The sequence below is a fragment of the Polypterus senegalus genome, chromosome 1, assembly GCF_016835505.1.
Source record: "Polypterus senegalus isolate Bchr_013 chromosome 1, ASM1683550v1, whole genome shotgun sequence".
Lineage (NCBI taxonomy): Eukaryota > Metazoa > Chordata > Cladistia > Polypteriformes > Polypteridae > Polypterus > Polypterus senegalus.
Genome location: NC_053154.1, coordinates 84836824 through 84851538, shown reverse-complemented (window position 1 = coordinate 84851538; position 14715 = coordinate 84836824). Strand labels below are relative to the sequence as shown.

The 14715-nt window shown below is 37.3% G+C and overlaps 1 protein-coding gene across 1 annotated transcript in view; it reads right to left on the bottom strand.

Annotated features, from left to right (window-relative positions):
• The window catches only part of LOC120525128 (butyrophilin-like protein 8), a 48686-nt gene extending 38834 nt beyond the window's left edge, over nucleotides 1–9852 (bottom strand). The window contains exons 1-2 of the mRNA XM_039747214.1: nucleotides 9633–9852; nucleotides 2831–3175 (exon numbers count right to left, since the gene is read on the bottom strand). Coding sequence (XP_039603148.1) covers nucleotides 2831–3175; nucleotides 9633–9690 — 403 coding nt within the window. The 5' untranslated portion in view covers nucleotides 9691–9852. The remainder of the gene's footprint in view (nucleotides 1–2830; nucleotides 3176–9632) is intronic.
• Nucleotides 9853–14715: the final 4863 nt, after the last annotated feature.

The following is a 14715-nucleotide window of genomic DNA, read 5'->3' as shown; positions in this document are numbered from 1 at the left end:
ACAGAGCAGAGCCCCTTTTGGCATTTACGGGATTCGAACCGGCAACCTTCCAACAAAACAATATCATAAAATGTAAAAAAAAAATTAATATAAAGTAAAAATATCACATCAAATAGAAATTTACTTGAACCTTGGATAAAACACTGATAAATCTTAGAAATTACTTTCTGTTTTTTCTGTTGTACAATTAATATTTAATTGTAGTAAGTCTCATATTGAAGTAAATTCAATAATAACAGCAATCCAGAAATATTTTAACGTGAATTTTGGTATGAACAATAGAGTACATCCATCCATCCATCCATTATCCAACCCCCTATATCGTAACTACAGAGTCACGGGGGTCTGCTGGAACCAATCTCAGCCAACACAGGGCGCAAGGCAGGAAACAAACCCCGGGCAGGACGCCAGCCCACCGCAGGACACACACACATCAAGCACACACTAGGGACAATTTAGGATCGCCAATGCACCTAATCTGCATGTCTATGGACTGTGGGAGGAAACTGGAGTACCCAGAGGAACCCCATGCAGACACGGGGAGAACGTGCAAACTCCACGCAGGTGAGACCCGGGAAGCGAACCCAGGTCTCCTTACTACAATGCAGCAGTGCTACCACTGCGCCACCGTGCCGCCCTAAACAATACATTATGACTTAAAAATGTTCCAAAAGTTTTAAACTAATTTCTGGACATCAGAGAATTATTCATTCATTCTGAAAGGCCGATATTAGCGGAGTGTCATTGAATGACCAAATCATTTTCAATTGCTTTAAAACTGGAAACTCTTTTCTGGTCTTGTTATCAGATTTGGAGGTGATAATTCCCATTCTGATTAGGGTGTGGCCAAGTAGTCAAGTACCACAATAACTATTTGGTGTGTCAGCAGAGCCAGATTAAGAATGGTGGGGTCCCCTAGGCTAGAGGCATTTTTGGGACCCTACCCGCACCAAAAATTATGAGTGCTAAACACATCACCTTCAAGGTTTCAGAGTCACACACAGTAAAGTAAAACACTACTACAGAGTGTTAGTTTTAAAATGAATGGCAAAAATCTGATGAACAGAAAAAAATAGGCTTTCTCTCTGAAGTTATGAGAGACAAAGTATGCAACATCAGCTACATATCTTTATTTAGCAATTGCTGCACAAATGATAAGCATTTAAATGTGAATCACTAGGATCAGCATCTGAAATTCCCCCAGAATTTGGAGGACTGGCCACAAGACTTTCAGTCTGATTGCCATATGTATTTCTGCATGCCTGAATACTCCTTTTAATTAATAAACCTGAAACCCTTGGAGGGTTGCTGGTTGTCTGTCCTCAGATATGCAGAAAATCCCCTACCTTGATACTGTTAATAGGTCTGGGGGAATTCACTGAATTTCTGCCGCTCCACAATGATCTCTCTTTCTGTTCCTCTCACTCCTAGGAAATCACAGAATAATTATATTCAAGAAACCATGTTAAGAAATAATATATACTACCTCATGGCAATTTAAGGCTTATTAGTTGGCACTAAACAGGAGTCATATCAAGACCCAGCTATGCCAGTCCTATTCCTTTCCTGCCCCTGGCAACCTCTTAACAACTGTACAAACAGTTACAATCAACTGTAATAGTCTAAGTAACAATTATAAAATTGCCCATTGTACTCTTTATTGAATTATGGTGACATTGAAGTCTGGGTCCTGATTAAGATCTTTTCCTGCCACAATGAGGAGGTGAGGTGATCTCCAAACATTTCACTGTCATTTCCCTTGCAATTTTTCAGACAATAAATGTACCAGGGCAGTATAGTATATGTGCCACAAGGATGAACATTATACAAATATCTAACTATCTATGGTGCTATATCATGAGCCGTGCCTACTCAGTTTCCAACTTAATTTAAATTCAAACTTTACATTCTTATTTACCTCAAGTTTTCTGTAGCATGTACATACTTTCTACCAGTATACATGAGGTTTGTACTAATGATAATGGGCATACTGGTATTACCAAGAAATGATAAGATGATAAAATGACATTGAAATGTATCATAATTAATTCAATCTATACTATTTAAGTGAAAAATTATATCACTTACCTTAGAAATGTATTCTTAGTTTAGAGGAAGAAGACAGCTAGGAAGGTCATATTAGTTTGACAGTGTTTATCTCAACTAAAAGCACGGTCATCACCGCCATGATGTTTGAATTTGTCTCCACAGTTTTACTTACCAGAAAATGTTTTTTCCTTCTGAATTCCATGTTAACATTACCTTGGAAGCTGTTCCTAATTAAACATCTTGAAGAAATATTTCCTTTGCTGAAGCTCTGTTTAGTTACATCTGAATATTTAATCCCCTCTCACTCACCAAGATCACTTATTCAAAACCTTGCAACCATCAAAATGAGCAAGTGAGTTGACCCAGAATTTGCTTACATAACCATAAGCTTAATGGGACATTATTTACATGACTGTTTTAATGACCAAACTCTCTAGAAGTACCCACCATCAACAGAATTGTCAGTCGTGATTTATGGATATGATTGTTGTATTTTTCAAGTTTTATACATTTATTATTTTATCATGGTATATTTAAATAGTTGTGTATTTTAGGACATGTAAATTTTACATGTTTTTCACTTCTTTTCTTTTAAGCTTCCATTTGTAAATCTAAAAAAGATCAGTGAAAAGGGACCTTTTGTCACCAAGTGCTTGATACTCTTTTCTTGCTACTGTTTTCTTGGATTGGATGTGTTTCGAAAGCCACTTAATATAACCTTATGTAACATAACATGATTTTATGAGACTGGTAATTTTGCATCATATAAAAACAATCTCACCTACTGACTTCAGCTCCACTACAACTTCTTCAGACTGAGTTCTGGAATGAACCACACATCTATATTTGCCTTCATCCTGCACTTCTGTCTTCTTTAGCTTCAGTGAGTAATCCCCAATTAAAAGGTTCTCATGAAAAATCTGAGTTCGGTTCCTGTAACTCTTGTGCTGAGATTCAGGTTGGTCTTCTCCAGCAATAGACAAATGCACCAGAGAAGATGTGTCTTTCTTAATCCACTCCAACTCCAGTTCTTCTAAAGGAACTGGGGTATCCACATTGCAAGGCAAAATAATATCCTCACCCAAAGCAGCCACTAAAGGTTCATCAGATCCAAACACAGAGAAACCTAAAAGCAAAATCATACCATTAGCACAATGATTTACTATGTGTTCATATTTTTCAGAATGTGAGATACAAAAAACATCAAAAAGTAAACAGAAAACATGCAGAAGTATCTTTCCTACAGTGCAAAAAAACAAAAAACAACAACAAAACTAGGTCAATACTACCCAGCATTATTCATGTGGCAAGTCATCCTGTCTTTTCAGACACTAAACATGCTATGATGTAATAGCAAATGCATAATTCAGATATTAAAGTTGCTTCAACATATTGGAATCTACACCAGTGTGAAGAAATCGTCCAAGCTAAAAGCTGAAAAAATTAAAATATGAGAACTCTGATAGAAAAAAAAGCAAGGAATGAGGCTTTAGGTAATGTTAAACTAAATAAAAGATATACATGTATAATTTCATCAGGAGTCTGATGTAATTACAATATAATTTTTCTCAATCAACATAACATTCTCAAACCCACCCAAGGTAGCTCAGGGTGGCAGAGGGCTGGAGTCTATCCCAACAGCTTTAAGTTCAGGCATGAGTCAACCAAGCAGCTTTTGTGCATCATATTAATGAAAAAATGAAAACCATTCAATGACTATGCTTCTTATTTATGACTGAATCTTTTAAATCGTTTATCTTTATTACCCATATAAGAAAATAAAATTTTATCAATCTATATATATAATTCACTGAGGCAAGACATCCATGGAAAGCACGCCGGAAGGGGCGTGGATTCATTAAGCCGCCGACAAGTAAGACGCCCATGGCGCGCAGGAAGGAGCCACGCCCACCAACTCTAAGACCATTGGATACGACGACACAGGAAAAGCGGTGTCATTTATGTTCGTCTGTCGTAGAGTCCACATGCACCTCTGAGCCACGTTGACTGTTCATAGAGGCATGTTTCTCATGGAAGTGAATCGCTATATGCAGCGTGTAAAACATTTTGTGAGGGGTATCCCATGGGATCCTTAAAACAATCTTTTAAAACTGAGGTTAAAACACAATGAAGGAAGCAGTCTTTAAAAACCAATAAGCCCTGTGCCTCTGTTTCATTACCGTCTCACCTGCTTCACCAATGCAGGCCCTGCAACAGTCAAGACGCTCTCTCAGCAGCTGACCTTCTCTGTATCTGACCGGTTCACACAGAGGCACCACATGACCAGGCGGTGTGTATGCTTCGAGAACGAGGGTGGACGCGGCAGGACTATCTAAGAAGAGGCATGTTTGTCACGGATGTAAATCGCTGTATTTGGCGTGTAAAACAGTTTGTCGTGGATGTGAATCGTTGTATGCAGCGTGTTAAACAGTTTCCGAGGGGTTTCCCATTGTTTTAGACTTGGTGGCCGGGTCTCTGTAAGTTGCTCTTGCGACCGGGCACATGACCAGGCAGTGTGTATGCTTCGAGTGCGAGGGTGGACGCGACAGGACCATCTAAGAAAAATCATGTCGCGGATGTGAATCTCTGTATGCAGTGTGTAAAACAGTTTGTTTGTCGCAGATGTGAATCGCTGTATGCGGCGTGTAGAGCAGTTTGCGAAGGGTATCCCATGGTCTTACAGTTGGTGGATGGGTCTCTGTTAGTTGCTCTTGCAAGCGGGCACATGACCAGGCAGTGTGTGTGCTTCGAGAGTGTGGGTGGACACGACAACACCATTTAAGAAGATTCATATTTGTCGCGGATGTGAATAGCTGAATGCAGCGTGTAAAACAATTTGTCGCAAATGTGAATGGCTGTATGCAGCATGTAAAACACTGTATTGTATGTTGCCCTCTCCTGAGTTACATCTTTTCATACACCTACAGTCGTATACACAATGAAGTAAGCAGTCTTTAAAAACCAAGTTTTCGTTTACGACGTACGACCGTGTGCACCATGGCAAACTGTTTTACACGCTACATACAGCAATTCGCATCCGCGACAAACATGCATCTTCTTAGATGCTCCTGCACTTTGTACACACCCCCCTCCCACCTCGCTACTACCGTGGTCGGGTGTCTTGGTTGATTATATATAGAAAGGCAGCCAAAACCGCACAGAGCAATGAAAAGTCTACGTGAGTCACTGGTGCATCTGGACTGTGCAAAGATGATAACGACTCGAGTGACGAGTTGGAGGTGGGCACATGAGCAGGCAGTGCATACTGGATGAGAAATCAGCAGACTAGCATGACGGAGGGAGCAGAGTGGACGTCCTTCTCCTCTCCTCCCGTTCCACCCTCAGCCTGGCGCCGCAGACGATTGTGTGTTGGTTCGTTCCGTGCATTGTTACAATGTTGCTTTTCTTGCTGATTTATTACATTACCGATTTTTCAAATGTTAATCTTCTCCCTGTGCTTAAAAATCATTAAAAAACCGGCCTGAGCGGGTTGGCTAGTTAACAATAATAATAACAACTCTAGGCTTAAGGTAAATTTACTTTCATTAAGATGTTATTATTGTATATTTGGCTGATGACTCATGGGGCGACTTACAAGATTAGGATACAGCAGAATGTTTACACACATTTTTTATAGTTGGACCAAAACCAGATAAAGTGACTTGCTCAGTGTTATACTAAAATCACAAAATCATAATTTACTGTTCAGTGCCCTAGTCTCAATGCCTAACTACTTACTAAACAATTTTTTTTTTCTTGTCTTTAATTTAATATGGTGCTCTTCTTTAATAAACATCATCTGAAGGTGCTTAACATGTACATGTTTATGAAATTGGTGCTGCTGACATAAAATTGACAGAAAATTTCTGATGTCACTACTTGTCAATTTACAGTAAACATCTCTTGCACAATTATACTTACACATTACCTTTATTACTTACAACATGTACTACAAGATCATGCATAGAAAAACAGAATCACTGTACAAAATTTTTAGTTTTCATATCATTTCCCCACAGGACTTGGATTACCACATAAGACAAAGTAAATGTGCTCAACACACCATTCACTGGTGCTGGTGTAAATGGCGTGCTAGGTATTTACTATCACTAAAGTAAGACCAGTTTTAAAAATGACACACACACAAGCAAGGGACAGTCCTTTGCATTGTATAACAAGAAACACTGTTTTTCGCAGGCCTGATGTCCCTAGTTAAACTTTTCCAATGTTATGGACCACCAGAAGTACATTAAAAAAACAAGCATGAACAATTTACAAGACACACTAGTCTCTGGCTGCTCCTTAGATCTCAGGTCTCTGATCTCTTTCTCTCTCTCTCTCTCTCTCCTTCCCTCCCCTTCTCTTGTTTCCCCTTTAATGCATATGACTCCTATTCATCCTTTCTTCTCAAAGTCTACAATGCCCTCCTGCTCTAGTCTTCACAAGACTTATTGAATGAACATCCCTCTGTATCTGCTGAACAGGCAGCTGTCACTCACGCATTTCTCTCCACATCAAATAATCCTATACTTGTACAGTATTTTCCCTTCATTTACGTGTTTTCTTACTGGAGTGCGCAACACACTTATGCACACTCAGTTTGTACCTTTTAATTTCATTTTCTGTTTCAGTGTTCATTTTGAGAGTAGAACACATGGAATTTATACATTATTTCTAATGTGTTTACTTACTAATTTTCTATTCTGCAAAGAAATCTGCTACATGCAAGTTGCCATTTTGAGTGTTTCCAATTCTGTATATTGTATTTATAACTTTTTCAAGCTGTCTCGTATTTAGTTACAACAATATTCAATATTCTTTCACTAATTTCCATTATTGAACCTTACAGAATTTGGTATGCATAAAGTTCTATTTTGTGCATTTTATTTTATTTCTTTGTTGGAATTGCTAGATACTGTTTGTGGACGAGTATCTCGTCCCCAAAACAATTTTGAATCTTAGAGATTAATGAACAACTTTATGAAACCTCTTAATTGGGTATTTTATAGGTGAGTACAAAATGATTGTCTTTTAACCTTGCAGTTGTCACTTAACAAGAAAACTGAAAATGGTTGGTAATACGTAAATTATTTAAAATGACAGTAATATGAAGAAAACATGACATCAGAATTTAATAACCAATTAATCTAAAGTGTATAAAGAAGCACAAAATCTGACACCTATTTTTCAAAGTCAAAATGATGGATACTTGACAAAGAAAAGGAAACTACACTTTCCTAAAGAAAAATGTATTTGTCATGACAGCACAGTATTGTAGTTTACTAATGCCTACAGCATTACACTAGCAAGATGAGAAGAGAGTAACAGCCTACACATCATATCTAACTTTTGTCATTTTTTATATGCACAGATACTTTTGTGGTTGCAGGAAAATGAAGAGCCAAAAGATGATAAAATAGATTGGGAAAAGAATATAGTTGGAAAGGAAGAGACAAAAACAGTTGCAGAACAGTTGTGTTAATATGCTACAGTAGTATTCAAAGCGTTGATAGTTAATGCATGTACAGCAGTGATCAAATTGAATGTGCCTGCTATGGAAAGATATTGTAGCAATGAACAGCTTTGACATCACAGGAGGCTCTCTCACCTAAAATTACACCTTTAATTATAATTTCTTTGATGCTGAGTTTTAAACAGTTTGTTGTGTTTACTTTGTTTTGTCAATTAGAGTGTTCTATTTGTGTTTTTGAGTTTGCCTACCATCACTAACTGATGCTACCCAATGTATGTGTCCTGGTATCGGGACTAAAGGAGGTAGGCTTAATTTGAATATTGCTGTTTGTGGTGGTTGTCTGCATTACATGATTGTACAACCCTACTAGTATTAAGAAAAAGAGTTAAAAAAAGGGTTTTCTTGATAAATCGAGTGTTTCTGTTTCAGTGTTGTAATGTAACAAAGTAATAATACTTTGTTACAATACTTAAGTAATTTTTTGGAAGTATTTGTACTTTACTTGACTTTTTATATTTCCAGTCAAGCTCAGATATGTCTGATGCAAGTGAGCACAGCTGTAGAATTCTGCCCAAGGACACTGATTTCACGATGGAAGCAGAAATCTGAATCTTCAGTGACAAACAACAGTGGTGACAATGAGGATGTAAAGCCATGGCTAAATTTGTGAAAAATGTTTTCTTTTGCTGGCATGAAAGACTTCTTCTTATGATGGCATGACATTGAAGTATTACAAGCCTCTGGTGGATGCCTTACAGGAGGGAATTAAGAACCGTTTTGGCCACATGTTAGGAGAACCTTAGTTGATTAAAGCTGCTATTCTCATTTCAAAATTCTAAACAATTTGGACTAAGGATGATGCCATAATCAGAATGGGTAAGACAATATTTGTATATGTGTACATTTTGTATAGTTTCTAAGCCACAAATCAAAACAAACTACAATGCAAAGCATCAGGTTGTCATGCCATGTTTGAAAGTTGTATTAATTCTATTATTTAAATTTTCATCCTGCTTGTATTTCAGGAATTGACTACATCAAACAACACGTGGAAGAACCATTGTCTCCGTCTGGGGTGATCCCACCAGGTTCAGTTCATCTGATGAAGACAACTTCATTTCTGCCCTGCAGTGCAAGACTGGACGAATCCTTGTCCTGTTCAGCAGATCACAGACTTGCTAAAATCCTTCCCAGCTGTGTGCAAGCTATCTCTGAAGCTGAATAAACCTCTACCTGCCTCAGCAGCCCGTGAAAGGTTAATTAGCAATGCTGGACTTGTCTTCAGCCCTAGAAGAGTGAGACTGAGTTCTCAGAGTATTCAAAGCCAAATTATTTTAAAGTTGAACACCAAAATTTTCAGTTTCAAGTAATGATCACTATTATTACTGTAGGGAGGGGAGGGGAAGGGGGCTCTGTTTTTAAAAATGAAGAGCACATTTTTCAGGAATGTAGAGAAGAAAGGATGGAGAGATAGATTAAAGGAGGGAGGGAAGAGAGGAGGGGAGGAGTAATGAATGGAAGGAAGTTTTGAAGGCCTAGTTTTCCTCCATGTAAAACAGGCTCCATTTTAAATTGCTCAGAAGAATAAATTTAATTCTTCAAAATTCGCTTGCCTTTTTATTAACAATATTTACTTTCACTTTCAATACGAAAGTATCATTTAATATCAGAAAAATACTTTTGATACTTAAGTACAGTATGAAATACATTAAGACTTTCACTCAAGTAATATACAGTACTAATAAGAGACTTTAACTTTTACCAAAGTCATTTTCTGGTAAGATATCTTTACTCAAGTGTGGTTTTCAGGTCCTCTATACATCCTGTTTGCCACAATATCTGCCCTCTCAAAGGTCTGAATAATCTGAAAACGTTTTCTATTGCATTGAATATAGGAACTATCATATCCTTTTGGATTATTTAATAATATTTAATTTCTTATCCAAAAACATCGCTACATACTTCTTAAAGGAGGAAATACTAAGTTAAGCATTTCTCAGTTACACGACAGCAAATATTTTTTTAATCTCCTGGTATAAATGCTGGCCGTTTTAAATGAATCCAAACCAACTAGATCAAAACTCTAAAACAACAATGTAAAAAGACTTACCTTGTGTAACCGAAAGTGCCTGCAGCATTAGAAGAGAGTGGACAATAATAATTGTCATTTCGACTGAAATATCAAGACGTTAAAAAATGAATTTATATATCGGGAAACACTACACCAACAAATTACATATTTTTTTCTTTTTAGGCCCCATGCAAAACGAGTCACGAAGATAAACAGAATGCACCCTGTACACTTTTACTTTCGATTTCTTCTACCGTATTTATCTGCCCAATCACGTTTAAGTTCTGTAGGTGTGTCAAAAGCAAAGAAAGCAAAAGACAGGCTGGCCAAGTCACGCTGCTTATTAGAATTTACTGCCTTCACAGACTGAAATAGAAAATGTGTGAGTCCAGAAGTTAAAAGACAAACGAGGGTTATGGTTAAAGGAAAAACTATTTGAAGTCTTAGTAGAATTAATATACGTAATGACAACTTTAAAATGGCATATAGGAGCCATGATTTAAACGCTTTTTCAACAGTGACAAGCTGTAAATGTATCAGATTTTATTGTCACACTTTCCTACCCAAGGTTTAAGTTATTGGCAACAATTTGATGGGGGGTTGCCGAAATCACTGTAACGCAAATAACTTCATAAACTAAGTCTTGAGATCGGCCTTCAATTTACATGTATTTACCAAAACCTATCGTAACTAAAGTAACAGTTTATATCCATAGCAGTTATTGAGGAATATTTCGGACAAAATTAAATAAATAAATAAATAAATGCGCAAATAAATAAAAGTACTGTGAAATGTGAGCATAAATAAATAAATGTGTCATGATATGAGAGCCTAAATAAATAAACAGGTCATGAAATGAGAGCATAAATAAATACATGTGTCACGAAATATGTTTTTTGTTGCTTTTTATTTATTTATTTATTTATTTAATTTTGTCCGTAACATTCCTCCAAACCATCATGAAATACGACTTGAAATAAAACTGTCACTTTCACTCGTCAAAGTTGAGAGAGTGGGCTCTAACACGTCCTTTAATTACTGATTGGTGAATCGATAGCACAAGAATTAATTAGAAAAATGCTTACTACTGACGATGAAATGGATTCTGCCTAAGATATTACGTATTTCAGAGAGAGAATTGAAGATTTATCGGAAGAAATTACAATGTTGGCGGCCCTTTTAGACTCCGGTATAGATTAAACTATTTTTGAAATTGCCGAAGAACAGGTGGAACAGACCCGAATGCACTCCAGTTCGGGAGACGCAGTTCCCTGCTCTGGACGTCCATCCTTTGACATTCCAGCTGAGACAATAGAACAGACAGATTCCAGATGTATATTGTGTATCGGAGAAGACGATCACAAGGGAATGAGCCAGTTTGATATACGGCTGTATTAGTTTAGGTACTTTGACATGGAATGCCCAAAGCAGCGCCAACTAATATTTTGAACTGAGTATTTGACCCTTGTTTTACGTGTACAAAGTCAGGCGCATATTCGCAGCTACTTTTTCAAACAATTTTGCCACTGATCAGAGCTGTAAAGTGTTCTATTGATTCATCTGAAATGTCAAAAGATGGACGTCCAGAGCAGGAAACTGCGTCACCTGAACTGGAGTGTGGTCGAGTCCCTTCCACCTGTTCTTCGATAATTTCAAAAATAGTTTCATCTATATCGGAGTCTAAAAGGGTTGCCAACATTGTAGTTTCTTCCGATAAATCTTCGGATCTCTCTCTGTAATACGTAATATCTTCGGCAGAATCCATTTCATCGGCAGTAGTAAGCATTTTTCTAATTAATTCTTGTGCTATCGATTCACGAATCAGTAACTAGGGCGTGTTAGAGCCCACCCTCACAACTTTGACGAGTGAAAGTGACAGTTTTATTTCGTCGTATTTCATGATGGTTTGCAGGAATGTTACGGACAAAATTAAATAAATAAATAAATAAGCAACAAAAAAACATTTCGTTACACATTTATTTATTTATGCTCTCATTTCATAGCAAACTTATTTATTTAGGCTCTCATTTCATGACACATTTATTTATTTGTGCTCACATTTCACAGTACTTTTATTTATTTGCGCCTTTATTTATTTATTTAATTTTGTCCGAAATATTCCTCCATATATCAGTGCCCCCCACATGCTCGTTAATCATTAAATATTGCTTAAACCTGCTCTTACATCTACTTTATTGACGAGGACGGGTTTTTATTAGACAGAGCACATAAAAGTCACGTCGTGACAATTGTCATTGTCATGTCTCGTTTAGACAGCAGTATTGCGGATGTCCTGCTTTCGAACATAGGGTGAGACAAAGATGGAGAGAAAGAAAAGAAATCAATATTGAACGCGAGAGAGCGCCGCAAAGGTTATGCAAACGAGGGCTGTCAGAGGATACAGTGGGCAGAGTGAATTTCGTTGACAACGACCAATAAAAAGCAATATGCAAAATAATGGAAAATTGATTATTAATACAAACGGAAAGGTTCACGGTATAATGATAACATACAAAACAAAGTTATTCAAATTACGAAGAAAACTGTGCAAATTTCAAACTTTTGTCCACTTTTCTGACAAAACAGGAGTGTTCAGACCAAAACCAGATAGCTTGCACAAGACAAATACTTCATGTGACAATTTGATGTAATTATTTGTGTGTGTGTCCCAAGTGTAGGAGAACAGGCTGGCTGTGTGGCCGCAGTGGGGCAGCTGACTCCAGAACAAGTGGCTCAGGTTTTTGAGGCTGCAGAGATCAGCAGGTCTTCCAGGAGGACTCAACATGAAGAACTGTTGGAGTTCATCATAAAGGACCATGGAGCAGATGATCACTTGCTGGTAACTTAATTCAGATAACAAGTAAAACTTTGTTATTGTAATGATCTATCTAGTAGCAAGGAGCTATGATGACTTTATAGCAGCAAACTCTTGTCCAACTGGCTGTTGTATCTGAAAAGGTGTCATTCAAATGGTTAAAAACGATGAAGATCCTAAAGGTCACTGGGTAATGACCTACAGTATATACAGTAGAAGATGAGGAGCTGATAGATGGCCTCTACAATTACCTAAATGAAATGCTGTCAAGAGCTGTTGGCACTTTTGAAAAGATCGACAAAGCTCACATGTCTCAGGATGTGCTGATGCCAGAGGCTCATTTGGGTTCAGTGAATCTCCAATGAGTATAGAAACTGTCCCTATGAATAACATCCTCTCTTTTTCTGTGTTTGTGATCGGCTCTTATTAAAGCTCTAGAAACAGTTGAGAGGATTTCTCTACCAGAAGCAGAAGATCTGTTCATTGATGGACCAGTAGACAGTGAGTGGTATGCCATGGGGTGTTGGTGGGAAGGGAGTCCTTTCTTTTTCTTTTTAGCACCATTGTTCTGTTAAACAGAAGTAAAATTGTACTTGTAGTGAATTTAGACAAGAATATAAACTAAATATATGTTTAAAGTTAAATATAAAATATGCATTAATACACTTTTAGTATTGGTGAAAGTAAATCTTTTTTTTTTCCTTCCAAAGTGAGAGAGATGAGTTTGACATTCTGTACTTTTATTGTAACAGCTGAAAGCACAAGGACAGACACATCACTAAGGCATTTCAACTTGGGATTCCATCTCAACCCCTCCTTTAATAAACATGTCCATTTCTTCATTTGTCTTTTGCCTTTTTTATTTCTGAGTGTTAAACTGACTGTGCATAATAGAGTTGTGTATATTTAACTATTAATGTAAATAATAAAGGACACTTTGTTAATGTTAAAGATTGTTTAAGTTCTGTATATTTCAAATTGTATCTGTTTTTAGCCAATTCATGCCATCTGCATTTTTTCTTTAATTTTTATAACTGCATTGTACAGTTTTATTCCTTTTTTTGTACATTACAAGCAAACATGTCTATCCCCATTATATTGTTCTTTTATTTATTTTATATATAATATATAGAAGTGGGCATGCTTTAGTATATTCCCTGATCAGTGTGTTTATTAGAATGCACAAAGACGATTACTTTTACTTTCAGTTCAACTGACCCATCATTATTGTTAATTGTAAATATTTCTTGAAATGGTTGTACTGAATAATTATAAAATTTTGTTTTTGGTACTGACAATACAGAGTGTTTTAATTTGTGCTGGCCCAATCAATTCACATATTAACACAACTAGAATTGATAGATTTGACTACAGCCTTCACTTGTAACAACGTGGTCTACAAATGGCACTCATGTTGCTTGACTCGACGGTAATCCCACAAGATAAACAGCTTGGAAACTGAGCATCCTGATCAACACTTTGCTGTTTACTTAAAAGCAGTCAAGAAACAATAAGGTTCTTGCTTATCTTTATTTAGGAGTCACATTTTCAATAAAACTTGCATTTTTTTAACTGAAACTGCAGCTTTTATATACAGTGCATCCGGAAAGTATTCACAGTGCATCACTTTTTCCACATTTTGTTATGTTACAGCCTTATTCCAAAATGGATTAAATTCATTTTGTTCCTCAGAATTCTACACACAACACCCCATAATGACAACGTGAAAAAAGTTTACTTGAGGTTTTTGCAAATTTATTAAAAATAAAAACACTGAGAAATCACATGAACATAAGTATTCACAGCCTTTGCTCAATACTTTGTCGATGCACCTTTGGCAGCAATTACAGCCTCAAGTCTTTTTGAATATGATGCCACAAGCTTGGCACACCTATCCTTGGCCAGTTTCGCCCATTCCTCTTTGCAGCACCTCTCAAGCTCCATCAGGTTGGATGGGAAGCGTGGTGCACAGCCATTTTAAGATCTCTCCAGAGATGTTCAATCAGATTCAAGTCTGGGCTCTGGGTGGGCCACTCAAGGACATTCACAGAGTTGTCCTGAAGCCACTCCTTTCATATCTTGGCTGTGTGCTTAGGGTCGTTGTCCTGCTGAAAGATGAACCGTCGCTCTAGTCTGAGGTCAAGAGCGCTCTGGAGCAGGTTTTCATCCAGGATGTCTCTGTACATTGCTGCAGTCATCTTTCCCTTTATCCTGACTAGTCTCCCAGTTCCTGCCGCTGAAAAACATCCCCACAGCTTGATGCTGCCACCACCATGCTTCACTGTAAGGATGGTATTGGCCTGGTGA